Source organism: Podarcis gaigeae (genome assembly GCF_964106915.1).
Source record: "Podarcis gaigeae genome assembly, chromosome: 3".
NCBI lineage: Eukaryota > Metazoa > Chordata > Lepidosauria > Squamata > Lacertidae > Podarcis > Podarcis gaigeae.
The window spans coordinates 95,516,552-95,535,949 of NC_139680.1; the positions used below are offsets into that span (position 1 = coordinate 95,516,552).

The 19,398-nt window shown below is 43.0% G+C and overlaps 1 protein-coding gene across 2 annotated transcripts in view; it reads right to left on the bottom strand.

Annotated features, from left to right (window-relative positions):
* KCNK2 (potassium two pore domain channel subfamily K member 2) overlaps positions 1-18,970 on the bottom strand; it is a 126,139-nt gene extending 107,169 nt beyond the window's left edge. The window contains exon 1 of one of the 2 annotated variants that reach the window (XM_083733633.1): positions 18,595-18,970. In XM_083733633.1, the coding sequence (XP_083589759.1) occupies positions 18,595-18,628 (34 nt within the window). In that variant the 5' untranslated portion in view covers positions 18,629-18,970. The remainder of the gene's footprint in view (positions 1-18,594) is intronic. The other variant, XM_083733634.1, reaches the window with a different exon arrangement.
* Positions 18,971-19,398: the final 428 nt, after the last annotated feature.

The window sequence follows — 19,398 nt, forward strand, 5'->3', positions numbered from 1 at the left end:
GCATTTGGTTAATGCTACAGTGCTTTTGGAGTAAAGAAAAGCAGTAAATGCACAGCAACATTAGAAAGAGACACTACATAAATTCTCTTCTTGGCTGCCATCTGTTGCTGTAGCTGCCATTTGTTTAAATGGCATTGCAGAAGTGCAATCGGTTTGCTCCATTAGCTTTTGTGATTTAACCTTCACTATTTGGTTTTGGTCTAGTAGCCTATAGCAAGAGACAAAATTAAATTGTAAAGTAAGGGGAGATACGAAACGCTAGGCTGATGTAGCAATTATATGAAATGTCCTTGCCTAGCAAATGCATTCATTAATGAGTTTATTTATAGGTTGCCAACTTTCCAACACATGAATAAGAAATACCAAGAACTGCTGTTTTTAGTCAAGAGTATTACATTATTCAATTATGAAGCGATTCATAAATGCAATTAATTAACTGAAGATTCACATTCCCAAACTTTCCATATATGGTTATATATCCTATAACACATAGATTGATATCTGTATGATTTATAGATGTTCCAGCAAATATCCAAAGTCTGATAAATATCAGCACTCATGTGAATCACAGACTTTTTGTAGGCCTGAAGAATTCATTGATACGTCATTATATATTAAGAGTCAACTAAATGTGATTGGAAAATACAGAAGTGAATATTCTTTCTTTTCTTTTTTTATTAAAGATTTTCTTGTTTTACAGAAGTAAGTGTAATGTCTCGTATTTTTTCCGTGTAACATTTTTATAAATCTGTTTCATTTGTTGAGACATTAGGGGGAGAAGAAAAAAAGGGGGTGGAGGAAGGGAAGATGGGTGGGGCTGGGGTTGGGTGGCGATGTTTCTATTATGCTTAAGGTATGTAGGGTTTGGTGTCAGCGTTGCTTGTGCTGTTTACTTGTGTTCCTTTGGTGGTGAGAGAGGTTGGGGTTGGCCTAGGGTGTGGTTGTTTGTTTGTGATTGGCTGTGGTGATCTTTGTTTTCATGTGTGAGTGGGGTGGGTGTTTTGGATCAGGTTAGCCATATTGATTTGTATGCTGTTGGTGGATTATTGTCATTGTCTTGTTGGGCTGTGTATGTGATAAAGGGGAGCCATACTGGGGTGAAGGCGTCTTCCTCTATTTGTCACCGCACCAGTTTCAATTCATTGGTTAATTTTTCTAGTAAGGCTGTTTCCCATACTATTTGGTACCATTGGTCCATGCTTACTCCTGACAGGTCTCTCCGGTGTCTGGTTATGGTGTTTCTGGCTGCTGAAAGTAGGTGGGTTATGAGTTCTTTGTGGTGTAAATGGGCATTGTTGTCTTGGAAGATGTTTAGTAGGGCCAATTCTGGGGTGATGTCTAATACTTGCTTAGTTATTCTACATATTTCTCGTATGGCTGTTGTCCAGAATAGTTGGATTTTGGGACACTCGCACCACATGTGGAGGTATGTGCCTGTGGAGGTGCACCCTCTCCAGCATTTTGGTGAGGTTCCTGGGCGTATTAGTGCTAGTTTTCTTGGTGTTAGGTACCACCTGTAGCTGAGTTTCAGAGTGAGTTCTTTTCTTTTCGCTGATATGAATTTAAAAGGGGGGGGGGGGTTAGACCACATTGAGTGGGGTTAATCTCATAGCCAATGTCATTCTCCCATTGTTTTTTGATAAAGAAGTGAATATTGACATAGGGTGAAAAAATACATGTTTATTTTCAGACATTCAGCTAAATGCTTCAGGAAGATCAGCATTTGCACATGAATGTCAACAGAAACATTCACCACAATGTGGGTGTTCACTTTAATATTGCTGGGTATAACAGAACTATGAAGTGCATTTATTTTTAAATGAGATTCTTCTCTTGGATTTTCAGGTGTGGTATTGTACCTTTCAGATACTGTCTTCTTTGCTTAAAACTCCTGTTTGGTTTTCTCAAAAGCTGTGATGCTCAATCTCTGCAATGCTTTTCCCAAGCAGATGCTCTTATGTGCACCTGACATTTTCCCCCAGGCTTAAAAAAAAAAATCTATTAGAAGGATCTGATTTTGGGTACTCTTGTTGTTGACTGCTTTAATGTTATATCTGCTGCTATAATGTTATGCTTTTATATAATGCTATATATGCTGTTATTTCTCTTTTAATTTCTGGGGAACACTTAGATGACATTGTTAGCAGACAGTACCTAAATGACAATAATAGAATAGAATAATATATACCTGTATGCACAACTGAACACAGGAGACTTACATCGAAGTAAATATGCACAGGACTGTGCTGCAAGGGTCATTATGAACAGTTTTCAGGAAACGTGAAAAAAGACTTGCAGAGCTTCTTGCTGTTATCATCCTGGCTGCATGCCAGACACCTGACCGCCCTCTCTGAGGGAGAAGCAAGGCTATGTTTTTCAGCATGAAAGCCTGACTTTTCAGATATTGTAAATTAAGGTAAATGTGCCCTGGTATGCACTGTGCCATCTGGCAGGGTTGTTTAAAAGGTTTGTTTTTATGATTGCTTGGCTTGGCTTTGTATGCTATGATTATATTCCCCATTTCTTTCCCCCATTTTGTTTTGTTTTTTAGGTTTTAATTCATTTTGCCTTGGGATACTTACCTCTTAGGACTGCTTTGCCTAATGGTCTTCATTAATTAAATGCAGAAAATGCTTTTAAATACTTCATTTTTTGTGTCTGTCTCGGGAGACAATGAAGGAGTGTGCCTTCGGGGGTGAAGTCAAACCATTGGAGAGTTACATTGCCTGCTTGGCTGTAGAAACCGATATGGGAGAGACATGTTTTGCTGCAGCTGGGGCAGTTGAAGGCATCCAATTGTGCTGCTGCAGATGTATCGTAGCGTTTCTTTTTACTGTGCTGCTCCCAGTGGTTATTCCTCCTCTGGTCACTGCTGTGAATACACTGTTAGGATATTTCCGTGACACCTTAAAAGGGAGCAGGCTTGTGAGCCACAGAGTCTGCGTATTTCCTGTTCACAGGATGTTTATGTTTGCTATTGCTTTCGTTTTCTCTCTTGATGCCTGAACATGCTAGCAGGCGGTCATGGTTTTCTTTGTTCTGTCCAACGTCGAATAAACTTGTAAATATGCTCTCCTGCTGTGCAACTTTTGCTGTGTGAATTCTGCTGACAGAGTGTGCACCAGCCTAAGAATGTGGCAATCTGTTTCTGAGGCTGCGTGTCGCTAATTGCTGATACTGCACGTCTACGGGAGATTGATGGACGTCCGGAGTCTGGCTGGAGGCAGTGACGGTCGATGTTTCCCTGGCAGTATCCCAACATACACAACCTGACTGACTGTCTCCAGGTGTTGCAATCATCTGCAAGTCATTCCCACACGAAGGGGTTGATTTTGCCAGCCTTGGTGCCATGTTGCAGACATCTTTGTAACACTGAGATGATATTCCAACAGTTTTGGGGGGCCTGAAGCTAGCTCCTCATAGAGCTCGTCCTTGGGGATCCTGCCATCTTCCTTTCTGTGGACATGACTGTGGCGATCACACAGGGTCCCTGGACGTTTGACGGTCTATTGATCCCTGTGCCACCACTGTGCTCACTTCCCTGCTGCCACCAACCTGTTTCTCTCGGGTACACACGGAGTCCAGACAGTTGTTAACATTAAATCAAACAAGCAGGTTTATTTTATAAGCATTAACAAGGTTATGGTTTCAGATAATTTTTCTTGTCAGTTTCTTAATCTTAGTTTCTTTACCTTCCTAATAACTTCTAACTGATTATCCCAACTGTCTATCTGACTCCTCCTAACTGTTTCTCTCACTCTCTCACATCAAAACTAGACCAACCCACAGACTTATCCTCCCTCTTCCTTCTCCAACTCCCAACTGACTTCCCAACAACTCCAACTCTAACTTTAACTCCTCCCCTTGGGTTTCCACTAGCCAATCACTTCACACTCATTTAACCCTTTCCTTATGACCCACCTAGGAGGGCACAGATTTGTTTGAGACCGTGTCCTGCCATGTGATGACTCAAATCTTCCTGACGCAGTGCATGTGGAAGGTGTCGAAGTGTTGCTCCTGGCAGTGGTTAGTTGCCCGCAACTCACTACCATAAAACAGCATGCTCCACCGCAAGCCTGGCAGACCTTCATGTTGGTATTGGTCGCTAACATCTCATTCTGCCATACCCTTTTGAAGAGGCGAGCCATTGCCGAAGCAGCCTTGTCAATACACTTGTCCAGCTCAGCATCGATGGAGCGGTTGTGGGTTGGTTTTATTGCTATTTTAAATGAATATTTTATAACATCTTGCATAAACCCCTCAGAGATTGATTGATTGATTGATTGATTGATTAAGTGGCATACAGATTTTGCTAAATAAATAATGTTAGGTTGATGGGCAGAGCAAATCTAACTTTCTCCAGGGGACTGAAGAGGCAGAACCGCCATGGCTGTGGGTTTTGCTGCACCAGGTCCAGATCAGACTCTTTTCTAGGAACTGGCTTGACTTAGGATCCAGCAGGTCCTTCAGCTCTGCCTCTGGCCCACTCTCCAGACACCAGTGGGGTAGCATTGCAAGTGTATACAAGCAATATTCATGAAATTGCTGGGGACTTCTTGTTTATGTATAATTAACAAACACTGATTTTTCTACTCAGAAATACTGTGCAACATATTCAGTTGATCAAGCTTCTTTCCTCTGGAATAAAAAACACAACCCAATGAGGTGGTGCCTTATTCCTCTGGAATGTCATGATTTTGATTTTCATGGTGCAACATATGTTTAGTCAAAATGGTTTCCCTTGCAATCCTATAAGAATTAAGGGCCCAGCTATTTGACAAACCATCAAGCTACATTCCTAATCCTACTCCCATGAAAGTAATTTAAATAATGGACTATAGGAGACCATTTGCCTTAAGAATTTTTCCCAATTATGTTTAAAAAGAGCACCGGACAGAACAGCTGAGGTTCTCCTAATGGAAACAAATTACAGTGGTACCTCAGGTTACATACGCTTCAGGTGACATACGCTTCAGCTTACAGACTCCACTAACCCAGAAACAGTGCTTCAGGTTAAGAACTTTGCTTCAGGATGAGAGCAGAAATTGTGCTCTGGCGGCGCAGCAGCAGCAGGAGACCCCATTAGCTAAAGTGGTGCTTCAGGTTAAGAACAGTTTTAGGTTAAGAACGGACCTCCAGAATGAATTAAGTACTTAACCCAAGGTACCACTGTATGGCAATGGAGATATAGAACAGTTATTCTGAGTGTTAGTACATGGTAGGCAGGCAGAAAGGAAAGAATAGTTTATTAGGCGGGAGGAATAATATGAGCTAGTTGATCCTTATCTTTCCCCTAAAAAACTATGGGCCAGAACACAGTGCATTCTAGATTGATTAGTGTGTTTTTAAAATTTTCAATTCAGCAGTTTTGCTTGCCTCTTCCCTTTGTTCACCACAAAAGTTTGGAGGTGGGAGAATCAAGAGCTGATATAACAGCTTTGCTGCTTTAAGCAAAATTTTGAGAATCTGATGGTATCCAACAGAGGAGCAAATGGTCAAAATATTAAAGGATCTCTAGTCAAAATTTTAGAATGCTCTCTGTATTTAATAGAAAAATCCCCCTTCCCCCACTGTCCTCTCCCTGTCTTGAAGCAGATGAGAATTCCTGTCAGTTATTTTGAACACGCACTGCCAATTCTCTGCAGCATCTTGGGTCTTACAACTTGTCTGTGGACCTGAACATCCATCTCTCAGCCTAACCTACGAGGGGTGTTCATTAAAGATTTCCCCCGATGTGCTTCCCGTGGACTGAGACAAATGAAACTGGGCACAGTTATTAGTCCTTCTCTACAAAGCTACCAGCAAGAGTCAAACACTTCTCCCATTGCTTTATGCAGCTGTGGAGACCTTGTCTGTAGAAGTCGGCAGGTTGCGTCAGAAGCCACGACTTGTCAGACATCAGCATTTCATCGTCTGGAAAAAGCTTGCCCTTCAAAAATAACTTCGTGGTTGGAAAGAGGTGAAAGTCCAATGGTGCAAGGTCAGGAGAATAAGGGGGGTGAGGAAGGATTTCATAGCCACAGGACTGTGCTTCCGTCTGAGTAACATGCAAGTTGTGAATCGAGGCGTTACCTGCAGGAGGCAGATACCTTTGGTCAGTATACCATGCTTCTCAATTTTGATGGCTTTCCGCAATTTCTGCAGCAGTGAAGCATAGTATGTCCTGGTAATTGTTCCTTTGCCAGGAAATCCACCAGCACTACTCCGCGCTGGTCCCAAAAGACCACGAGCTTGACTTTGTCCACTGGCGGTTGGACACGGGCCTACTTTGGAGGTTGTGAGGCAGAGTGCTTCCATTGTTTGGAGTGTGTTTTAGTTTCTGAGTCATAATGATGAACCCATATTTTGTCCTGAGTAATTAGTCTGGCGAAGAAGTCATCATGGTTTCCGTGACATATGGCCAAAAGAGCCCGTGAACATGTGACTCATTCCTGCTTCTGGAAAGGCGTCAGCAGCCAGGAAACCCACGGTGCGGACACCTTTCTCATGTGCAAATGGTCATGGATGATTTTTTCTACAGAGCCCACACTGATCTTGACATCTGCATCTAGTTGGGAAACGGTTATGCGGCGATCCTCCAAAATGGCGGACATGCCGCATGGTGTCTTCATCAATAGTGGACTGTGGTCACCCAGGAATGGGAACCTTTCCACCAAAAGTCCAACCACACTTGAATTGACGATGCCAGTGCTTGACTACGTCATACGATGGGGCATCCTCTCCATAGTCCCTTTCATCTCATCGAACGTTTCCCATGGTGTGCACCCTTTCAAGTACAGGAACCTGATGACCACTCTGGATTCAACTGGTTCCATTATCAGACGTTACTCCATGTTAGCACCCGTAACAGAGAAACCATTAGGAACTCAGAGCTACAAATTACCACGTTACCTATGGAGAGAGGTATCATTATACATGTGCAATTTCGCTCTCCTACAATAACCAGAAGTGGGTCAGGGGAAATCTTTAATGAATAACCCTTATAACTCACAGGCTTGTTGCGAGGGGAACAAATGGGAAATTGGGGAGCCATGTACACCACCACAATCTCTTTGAATAACAACAAAAACCAATTTATGTGTTTATACAGGCAGCACCAGCCCACCCCCAAAAATCCATATTCCCCTCCCATGGGTTGAAAAGCAACTAATAAACCCTTCCTGCATATTGCTGCTACAATCAGTTACCCACTGGTCCATCCCATTGGCCTAGAGAAAACACACACATACCAAGAGATTGGATAGCAACACAATGAACATTTTTCTCAATTCCACTATCCCCTGCTCTACTGTAAAAACAACAGCAACAAAACCTTTGGACAACTTGATATATATGAAAGAGTAGCATCTGTTACTGTATAATCTGTAATACAGCATAGGTAAAAAAAAGAGACGAATAGAGAATAGAAATAAAAAGCTCACAAAACCAGGAAAGAAGACAACTTCCCACCTTCCATGCTTTGATTGCTACACTCCAAGTTAGGGCAGCTTTGCCAACAACTATCCATATTAATCTCTGAGCTATAAAACCCATTTACTAGTAAAGGAAAGATTAGTGCATAAGCATCAGATCAATCGTTAACCTTTTGTTTGCAACGACAGGATCATGGAAGGGAGTCTGCATTTAACAATTATGATGAAATGCTTTTTCCAAAACAGGAAATGAATGGTTCTCGTCTTTTTCATGGCTCTTCTTGAGAGGCTTTTCACATACAGTATTTCCAATAAAATCTTTTCAACAAAACCACAAACGCACACCCTTTCAGGAATGGACAGCTATGAATCTCCCAGACAAATATCGATCTCCTTTGGTAGGACTTTGATTTCTCTGTTCATCTTTTATGCTAGTTTGAGCCCAGGTGCCTTAGAAAATATATTGGGATTTATTTTTCATGGGTTGGGAAACCTCAAGTCCTTTCCCCCATTTCTTTCTGAATATATGATGGGAGTTGTACAGGCATTTGAAAAGACATGGATGGCAGAGGTGGGAACATCATGCTGGATGGGCAAGGAGAAACTACGTTCACTGCCCTCCATGCAGGCAGCGAGTGGCTGTTGCTTCTCAGTGTCTTGTCTAGGTCCAGTATCAAATATTATTTTCATTCCATTATAGGAGCTTAGGACTAGTTGAGCATGAAAGACATACTACATTTTCAAGAGTTTTTCAGGATGTTGTTAACGCAGCTTGGGCACTGCATTATTAAGGGATTTCCTTCTGCTATGTACAAGTTCCCATTAAGATCAGCTAAGTCAGGCCAGCTCCAGATTCTGACACTGTTAGATCCTTAGGGTCTTGAGATTGGACATCTTTAACATGGAGTTCTCTAAGCAAGGATGCTCCCTCAGCTTCCAATAGCAGCTTATAACTTTTTCTTTATTGTTTTTGAAACCTCTTGTCCAAAATTGAGGGATGCATTTTAAATTACCCCTATTTAAATTACCCCTATTTGTTCTTACACCCACCCACCCACATTCAAAAGGCATGTTTTTACATTTTAAAAGTGTATAGTCCAAGACACTATTTCTCTTTCTGTGTTTGTGTGTGTGTGTGTGTGTGTGTGTGTGTGTGACAGAGAGAGAGAGAGAGAGAATGATTTTTCTTAGGTCACATTCCATTGCTTCACTTCATTTCAGTTATGTAGTTTTGGCTGTTTGCAAAAGATGTGACCTTTATGGTTGGTCCTTTTGATTTTTTTACATTTCTACATATTTAGACAAAGATACATTCCTACTTCGGAATACAATGAAAATGAAAATAGGGCAACAGAACAGCAGGAATTTCTCCACTGTAAAAAGGGCAAGGACTAGAGACTTGGTATCACAGTTATGACTGTATTAAGTTGCCAGATGAACAGTTCACAAAATAACTCTTCTTTGTAAATGATTATTATACTTCATTGTTCGTAGCAGGGCCGGCCCACCAATGAGGCAATGTGAGGCAACCGCCTCAGGTGGCAGGATCCAGAGGGGCAGCAGATCCCTATATAATCTTTATTCCACCCCTTGTTCCTGATGTAGATCTCCACTCACCCCTTCTTCCCTGGCAGGGAGGGGCTGCCATTTTGTGGTTTGCCTCAGGTGCCAAAATGCATTGAGCCAGCCCTGGTACATAGAAAGCAATTTTCTAGAGCTTGGAGGTGGGGAAGGGGTCTGCGGGCAACAACCCATCACTACCTAAAGCCTATTTGGGCCCCTGCAGGCTAGGCCAGAAGTTGGGCAGAGCCTTTTGACAATCTTTTCCCCTTTTTCATTTCACTATTGCGGCCCGTCCCCCCACCCCACCCCCACCCTCTGCTTCTCCCTGGTCCAACTGGTTATTGGGAGCTTAAGTATGCCAGCTCCAGGTTTGGCCTAGTTGTCTCCCATTCTAGGGCCACACCACTCAGTCCAAAACCACCCCTGACACCCTCCCCAAATGCCCTATTTTGACCCCCTCACACTAATCTCAAAGCTCCAAGAATAAGCCAACAAAAATAGTGGAGCTTTCTGTGAACACAAAAGAGAGGCCTTGCATGTGGACCACCCTGTCTGAATGTAGGGAGGAGGGTATGAACATCCTATGACCCCTAAGACCCTGAGACTGTTCCATTGTGCTCTACCTAAGAGCTGCAGAAAACTCAAGCTGAATAAAATGAAATAACAGCATAGACCACCTCCCCACTTTTTAAATGAAACTACCGGTACAAATATTAGTAGAATTTATTTTACAAAAATTCATACTGAACCTCTACCTTTCCCCCAAACACAGAACTTTTGCAACATTATTTTATTCATTTTTTGGTTTATAAACCAGCTCCTAAACTCCTAACAATGGGTTACATATTAAAAACAAAATGCACCTGGGAGCAAGTTCTATTGACTCAGCGGCACTTGTTTCTGCTTAATTCATAGGACTGCACTGCAAATTTATTTTCTGTCTGAGTCTTACTTTTTCTAATATCAAGAGTGACAAATACAGACTCCCCCCCCCTTCCCTCAATCTATTTTTTCTTTTTCTTCTTCTTTCTCTTTCTGCTCTGTGTTTTTATTTAGATTAGTTTTTTTATCCTTGGTAAAAAGAGATCCAATATTAATCTTTGTACCCCCCCAAAAAAAAAAATTCAATAAAATTTATTCAACAAGAGAGAAAGATAAATACAATCAAGCTAAGGCCGAGTCACCACTCACTCCTCAACCACAACCACAAATTCCAGTCATGGAACAGAATTCCATGCTTGGTTATCAGGGCCGTCTTTAGCATATGCGCCGCCACAAAGATCGGCCCAGCGCCCCCAAATTTAGTATAGCCGCTCCCAGTTGTTGAGCTTTTTGGGGGAAGGGAGGAAGCCAAAGTTGTTGACCTTTATTGGGGGAGGAAAATTGCTCACCTATAACAACGACACAGTGAAAATAACTGCTTTTGTTTCCTGACTCATCAGGAATATTTGGCGTTACGGAGTAACAGAGTGACGGAGGAGGGGGATGGGGACTTTTGCTCCATTGCTTTTCACGCTGCCAATCGAGAGGGACCGGTATACAGTAGGTATACATTTGGCGCCCCCCAGAATACATTTGCTGCCCCTCCCTGAATTTGGCACCCAGGTGCACTGCACCCCTTGCACCCCCGGGTAAAGACGGCCCTGTTGGGGGTGGCCAGCAGCCCAATATCCCAAAACCAACACCATTCCTACCACTTCTGGTCCTGCCACTCCACATACAAGCAGGCCTTCTTGGGCTGGAGAAGGATGATGCCCTTTTTCTGGGGGGGGGGGAGATGTCATAATACAAATTCTTAGAAGAATAATTGAAAATCAAAGAGATTCATGTACATGATTTAGTAAAATAAACAGAGCATCAGCAAGTGTGTTTGTGTATGTGTGTGTTTTGTGTCCGCAGTGTCGACAATTCGAAATCTGTAGCCTGCAGCGGAGAGGTTTCTCTGCCCTGGCACAGGAACGTTCGGAATCTATCTCAAATGTTATTTTGCTCTTGTAAAAACAGTATTGTGTAACATGCATTGCAACACTTATTTGAACCTGGAGTTTCTCAAGTTGGGGGATAATTCGTATAATTCCCCTGTTGATAGGACTATGAGGGTAAAATTGAGGTTTACTAAAATAAGCTGCATGGCAAAAGGTTCATCCCGATTGCTTCACTACCAATCCAGGCCTTTACTCAGCTCCCACAGGACATGCATCACATAGTAAATAAGAGTGTCAAAGCAGTTGCTTCACTATCACATGTACTTTAGGAGTGACTGACTAGGACTGCATGCTGTTGCAGCAATAATTCTTCTTGCCTTTGTATAATTCAGTGCAATGGTTTAATTACAAATGGTTCAAATTTGCTATGAATTAATTTAGATGCAAAAGTGACCTGACTATTTTTCTTCTGGGTATGGGGCATAGCAGTGCTTGGCAGAACTAGCACTTTAAAGATACAGGGGTTTGCTTAGCCTTTTGTTTTGGTTTCTGTGCTAGAACGCAGGCAAAGATGAAATCAGCTGCTGGGTTGGCAGTGAAGTAAGCCCTCTTGAAAGGTGAGGCCATGATCATAGTTTTGAATCTATGTCCTACGTGAAAAGATCAAAGCTGAAGAAGGAGAAAGTGTAGAGCCTAGGGATGGATTTCAGTTTCTCATTTTCACAATCTTAAATTCAGTTCTCCACATTTCCACATCGGTCTGCAATTTTTCTTTTAAAGAGTCTTCATGACCATTTATTGGCATTTTGGCGCAAATTTCTCCTAATAGACACATTTTTGTATGCAATTGTCCCCGATGTACATAGTTTTGCAAAACAATATCTCCTGATATAAAACATTTTTGTATGCTATGTTAACTAACATATACACTTTTATGCACATTTTAGTATATTAATTTTTGTACACATTACTTGGCTGGGGAATTGGATTGCAAAATTTGGGAAAGTTCGAATTCTGCATGATGGCTGTGTTTTGGATCACACATTGTTTCAAAAATTATTAATTAGGTGGGTTTCCCTTTAAATGTGAATGGAATCAAATTTCTACTCCATCTTGAACAGTGGTAAATCTAAGGATACGATCTCTATACTGGACATGCAAAATTCAGAATCCTTGAATTCCACCACCATGTTTGGGTGGTGCTGAACTCTCAGAAGGTGTGAAGTATTTTCAGTAGTTACAACATGCGGTTTCAGTGTCCTACATAGATCTGTATCTGTACCCTATGACTGAAAGATGCAGAATACAAAATAAACAACTCAAGACTTCTATTTTTGAATTAATTTGTATAATTTATGCAGGTTCCTGAGCTTCTATTAGCACCGAGTATTGATATTCAGCACATATGCAGCATGGGTAATTGAAAGATAATATGTGAATTATGCTAATACTGTCTTTGAATATATTGTCCAACTTGGCTTCCTCTGTCTACTTCAAGCTCACATTGATGCTCTCTGAACAACTGCCATGCTGCTAACCTTATATTTAGATAGATACATTGCATAAAGAACCCTTCATTTACCTGTAAGCCCAATTAACCCTCTGGTTTCTCAATCTTTTATATGCATTGGGTGAGAAAGAGACAAAATCCAGAAGCAGCTGTGGTCTGAAGACACAGATCAAGGGAGCCATTTAGCTGGCTTGCTCACTTGCAAGTGCTAGCCCTTCTTAGTACAAGAATCTCAGCTGATACCCTGGGACCCTGCAGAACTGAGATGTTTGGCTTTCTGATCATGAAATAAGAAAATGAATCCACAGTGAAGCAGTTGCCCACATCAAGGCTATCCGTGCCAGGATTTTAGGTGATGCAGTGACGCAACAAGGGGACTTTCCCAATGTCTGCTGAATGCTTATTATAAGTAGCATACCGGGAAAAAGTAGCTCATCATGCCAAAAGGTCCTCTGTGTACCATTCTCAGGAACTGCTAGGGATGGAAATAGGAAACCACAGACCTAAATTCTGCTGCCCTACCCAGTGAGTCACTCAGGGCTGTAAAGGGAAAGATTCCCAGTCTCTATGAGCAGATCTGCTATATACCGTATTTTTCGCTCTATAACACGCACCTGACCATAACACGCACATCGTTTTTAGAGGAGGAAAACAAGGGAAAAAACATTCTGAATGAAACAGTGGATGTATCATTTTTGTGCTTCATGCTGTGGCCACAGACATGTGATCTGATGGTGAATTTGGGCTGACCCAATGCAAAAATCCTGAGAATCCCTGTGCATCCATGGTTTGTAACCACGTTTTTGCACCATTGCAGCCCCAGGCAACAGTGGGTGCGTGATTTTTTTGGTGCAGGCTGTAGCCATGGACATGCTATGTGATCTGATGGTGAATTTGGGGTGACCCAATGCAAGGATCCTGAGAATCCCTGTGGATCCATGCTTTTTAACCACATTTTTGCACCATTGCAGCCCCAGGCAACAGTGGGTGCGTGATTTTTTTGGTGCAGGCTGTAGCCATGGACATGCTATGTGATCTGATGGTGAATTTGGGGTGACCCAATGCCAAAATCCTGAGAATTCCTGTGGATCCATGCTTTTTAACCACATTTTTGCACCATTGCAGCCCCAGACAACAGTGGGTGCGTGATTTTGGGGGGGCAGGCTGTAGCCATGGACATGCTATGTGATCTGATGGTGAATTTGGGGTGACCCAATGCAAAGATCCTGAGAATCCCTATGGATCCATGCTTTGTAACCACATTTTTGCACCATTGCAGCCCCAGGCAACAGTGGGTGCGTGATTTTTTTGGTGCAGGCTGTAGCCATGGACATGCTATGTGATCTGATGGTGAATTTGGGGTGACCCAATGCAAGGATCCTGAGAATCCCTGTGGATCCATGCTTTTTAACCACATTTTTGCACCATTGCAGCCCTAGGCAACAGTGGGTGCGTGATTTTTTTGGTGCAGGCTGTAGCCATGGACATGCTATGTGATCTAATGGTGAATTTGGGGTGACCCAATGCAAAGATCCTGAGGATCCATGCTTTGTAACCACATTTTAAGTGGGGAGGGAAGGAAAAACAAAGAAGGGACATTAGAGGGGTGTGCAGAGAAGCAGCTGGCTAAGAATGCAGGAGAGGGATTTAACGGGAGGGAGGAAAGAAAGGCAAAAGTTTCCCCCCACCCAAGCCAGCCATCTCTCTCTCTCTCTCTCTCTCTCTCTCTCTCCCTCCCTCCCTCCCTCCCCCCTCTCTCTCTCCCTCCCCCTCCCCCCTCTCTCTCTCCCTCCCGCTCCCCCCTCTCTCTCTCCCTTCCCCCCTCTCTCTCCCTCTCCCCCAGCAGCAACGGAGCTTGCCTGGAGGGGAGGGGCTTTCCCTGCTCTTTGTTCCGTTTCAGCAAACACAGCAACGAAACAGAGGTGGGTGGGCAGTAAGACCCTGAGGCAGAATGCAGGAAAGCAGCCGCTTCCTCTTTTCAGGTTTCGCTTCTCCGTGCAGCGTGCAGCGCCGCGATTTGATTTTTGCATGATTTTTCGGCTCCAGGGACCACACATTCGCTCTATAACACGCACAGACATTTCCCCTTCCTTTTTAGAAGAAAAAATCTGCGTGTTATAGAAGGAAAAATACGGTATCTAAAGCACACCTGGCACACATTTAAAGCACATGACTCCTCCCCCCAAGAACTGTAGTCTGTTATGGGTGCTGGTAATTGTAGTTCTGTGAAGGCAGCGGTGTCAGAAGCTGTGGCAGGACGGAGTGTGAACAAAACCTGCTGTGCCAGCCCAGCTCTTACTGGGCAGGCGCGGGGCACAGAGGGTTCACAGGGTCACGCTGTACCACCTGCCCACCCACCCACACAAGGGGGAGCCCAGCCGGCCAATGTGCCCCTTGGTGGCCATTCAGCAAAGGGGCTGGGGTTCTGTCGGCAAGGTCAGGCCAGGCTCCGGGGCCCAGAGACCCCCAGCAACAGGCAGGGCAGTATGGGGATACCTGCGGAGGTTCCTGGTTTTCACCCCCTCAAAATTGTACACCCGGGGCTATGGCGCCCCTGCCATCCACTCTACACCCCTGTGTGAGGGGAAAATTTAGGGGAAGTCATGTGTTTTGGATATGCAAATGCCCCTCCACATGTACCAAATTGTCAGCCCTCCCTTCAGTCCTATATATTTTTTTAAATCACATTTCTCATTAAAAACAAAGACACTTTAAACTATCACCTTAGATTAACAGGGCTACCCCTCTCAAAAATTTCTCATTAAAACTCTGTCTTGGGTGTTCTAATGCTAAATTTTGAAAGAGGTAGCCCTGTTAGGCTACTTTCCCCTCAGGCAGTCTAGAAAACGTGAAATCATCTATTTCAAGGATCCCTACAGGGAATTCTGTTTTTATTTCACACTATATTTTCAGAGACCTGTGGTCACTTCATTCTGTAAGGGGCAACCTGTGCTGAGATAAGGATTGAGTATCAATAAGCTCGTCTTGAAGCACAAGCCAAATCAGATGTTTTGGCTTAAAACTGTGAGATTTAAAAACTGTTGAACCAGGAGAAGCACCCTCCCCTATATTGTTTCTACTCCCAGAAATAAGCACTTTCGATAAGCAGAGTTAACAAGCTCCTCTCATTGCAAACTGCAGATTCTGCAGATGTGCTCAGGAAGATCAAACTTCAAAGTAGAAAGAACTAGTGTCAAGACAGGGAACTCTGGTGGAGGGGAGGGGGGGAAATGCCAGAGTGCTATATTTTCTAGGGAAATGTACTTATTCTGCTTTGAAGGGGGAATTCATGGGTGTGATTCTGCCTTCTTTCACTCTTCCCAAAGGCACTCATTACCGAGCCCATACTGAACAAGGAGGAGAGGTTGGTGTGACTTTACCTTCCTTCCTCTCCTGCCTGCCTGGTCCCCCCCCCCCCCCGATGAATAACAACAAGCTAACAGAATTCTTAGCACTGTTGACAAAATACAGCTTCCAGGATTCATTGAGAGAAGCCGCAATGCACACCATTCATTCCTGGACCCACTTACCTGACAGTAATCCCCACTGTAGGAATGTATAGGATTGCACTGTTTCTTCAAATTGGCAAGTCTCATTTGACAGCAACTAGAAATTAAATCTTTAGTACAGAGCTTTCCAAACTGTGTGTGATGACATGTTAATGTGTTGGCTGCAGTGTGTGGATGTGTTGTGTGAATGCTCCCCACGTTCCTTCCAAGGCTGGAAAGTGGTTAGTTTAACCTCCAGTTTCCTAGTAAAACTGAATTAAAGATAAAGGGACCCCTGACCATTAGGCCCAATCGTGACCGACTCTGGGGTTGTGGCCTCATATCATTTTACTGGCCGAGGGAGCCGGCGTATAGCTTCCGGGTCATGTGGCCAGCATGACTAAGCCGCTTCTGGCGAACTTGCACTTTGATGTGCTTTTGAACAGCTAGGTTGGCAGGAGCAGGGACCGGGCAATGGGAGCTCACCCCATTGTGGGGATTCGAACCGCGACCTTCTGATCGGCAAGTCCTAGGCTCTGTGGTTTAACCCACAGCGCCACCTGCGTCCCTAAAATTGAATTACTATGTTGCAAAATGATGTGTAAAAAGTGTGTCACCAACATGAAAAGTTTGGAAAGTTCTGCTTTAGACTCATCAGCCCTGTAATGTGGAATGTTCTGCCATCAGAGATTCAGCAGATGGCTTCTATTTCAGCATGACCAGCCCTCTCCCTGTCATGGCCTGGCTGCATGCTGAGGAATGGTGGGAGGCACCAGCTGGGGAACCCCCAAGAGATCCCCCCAAGGGAGGAAGGCTCAGAATCAGGGTGGTGGGACAGACGTCTTGAAAGCTGAAGAGCAACAGGGTTTAGTGAGCAAAAAAGAGGCTGTGGCAGAGGGCAGTCCAGAATCGGAGGCAGAAGTGGAAGCTGGAGAAGAGGGTAGCCAAGAGGCAGAGATGAGTCAGGCTGGTGAAGAAGCCAAGGGGGTCTTCCTCTCCTGCTGCAACCAGCTCCCCTCCCCTCTGGGCTCCCAGAGACAGAGGAGGTATGAAGAAGGAGGAGCAAAGACAAACACGATGACTTGGAAAGGAACCCAGGGAGGAGGAGATGGGGAACTTCAGTCCCCACAACTGCCTCATAGGGGGCAAGATCTGCCAGGATGAGTTCCTGTGCTGACTAGGCCTGGCCTCCTGAGCTGACCTTGTTTCCTTTAATAAAGAGCTAACTTCATGCCGTGTGATTTATTGTTGCCTGCTCATGACACTCCTCAATGCAACTCTTCGAGATCCTCATCCAAGGCACTACCTCTCCACCATTGTGTCATCAGGATGATTGACCAATCCACTATTACTTGCATATGCCAATCTGGTAGTCCCACCCACCTCTTGGTTGAACTCTGCTGTGACCAAAATACAGTGACTATTTACATATAGAAGGCAAAGATGAGATTTTTATTTTTATTTTTTAAATTATCCTAGCACTGCAACTGAAAAATTCTAGTTTGTATTCTGTCCTAGAACAATGACAATATTTTTAACGCAACTTGCAGTTGAACCGTTTGGTTTACTGGGATACTAAGCTTCTAACACCAGGTCAAGATTAGTTTGACCAGGTGTCCATTCTGCTACATTTGCCAAATAATCAAGGAGAAGATAAATCAGGCCGTGGAAGGGTGCCAGAACGGAACATTGGCTTCCTATTGCTTTGAGTTTCCCATACTTGCCTCACTGTTTTAATCATCTGTTTACTTTCTTTAAACAGAAATTCTTACTCCACTCTTCCGATACATCTACTTCACTCAGAGTGGTTTACAACAGTTAAAATCCTACGTTTGTGATGCATGTAGTTAGTCGTCAGTCTAGCTTAAATTTCATCTCTTTGAATGGGCACTTATATCAAGCAATTGACCTTTAGTTGTAAGTAACTAAACACATTCCATTGTGGGCTGTGACTTCAAAGACAAAGAATGTTATGTATCCCCCCAAAAAAAGTTCTGATAAAATATGGGGGGCAAAAAAGAAGTTGGTATGAAATGACCCTCACACAATGATATAAAATTCATTGCTATAAAGTATTTTACTGACAGGTGAGGCTGAAGGGAGTCTACAGCTGAAATCCTGTACATACTTGGTGTGCAACACAATCCTGTGCATATCTACCTGGAAGGAAGTCCCACTGAATTCAACGGATTTACTCCCAAATAAGAGAGCATATGATTGTATCCCTAAACACGAACAAAAATGCATTCCATATAATGAGTTTGGATTAATTAGTCTAATACATTGGCATTTACATATTATGATATCCAGAGGCTCCAAAAATTAAACATACAAATGTTTCAACTTTCAACAAATAGTGGCTGCAGTCCTAAACACATTTACTCACAAGGAAGTCCCGTAGAACTCAGAAGAACTTAGCTGTGAGAAAATAGGCTTAGAAATGCATTGTATGAGGTTCAGCATCAGTTAAGGTTGCATTTTTTGTCAACTGAAAATCACAATAATAGAAACATAACAAATTGAGTTGTTGGTTAAGTATTGGCTGGCACATAGGAACAATCAATGTTCAGTAGCTCCAAAGTAGGTTTTATTTATTCTAGTTCAAAATCCCAACTCTGGAGTTCAGACATTCTGAATCACCAACACATCACAATGGTTGTGATAATTGCATTTTGATTTGTAGCAAGGATACTTACAATGGAAGTGATACCGTGCTTGAAGGTTCATCATTTGGTGGTGTAATTAGAAATCAGCATGCTTTTTTCCTTCCTTGGATAAAGTAGTATTGTATTTCCTTCCCATTCCTCCAAAAAGTGATTCACTTTGAGCCATTTCCTTCAAATAGCATGTTTCATTCTTAAGTGCATGCAAATTTTGTGTGCTTGTATTTCCTTTCCTAAACAATCAAGCGATCACCCACAAGTCAATAAGCCATTAGTGGTGTTAAATCTATCACATTTGCATGATGATTTACATCTTCCAGCACTTTACAAGGGATGCTTGATTTAACTGCAAAATATTCCTCATTGAGGTGCCTCTGATAAGTGTCCCTTACGACAATGGGAAAAACACAAATAGGAAATCCTCCAGAGGAGATTAAAAGGCAAGAGCTTGTGCATGAGTTGATCAGAAAAAAATATTTATTTTTACTTCCTACCCAACCATTATTCACGCATAAGGCGTGCCTCTGCTGAATGCAATGCCACTGCTACTGTAATAGTATCCAAAGAGTTGTTAGAGACTCAGCGGGGTTTGGAGTACATAATATTTTCCATTCTTTAAAGGACAACAAGATCTACATGGCCAAAGTTTATTTTTAAGACCCCATGGTCACTAAATGAAATCACAATATGATGCGTGTGTCTCTGAAGAACAGCTCCTCTCCTGTTATTCCACACAAATAAAGGCATCTGGACATTTTATTTAAATAGAAATGCTTCGTTAGTTTTAAACTCCAAAACTTGCCGTCAGGTGGTACCTTTCCTAGGACCAACCCAAAC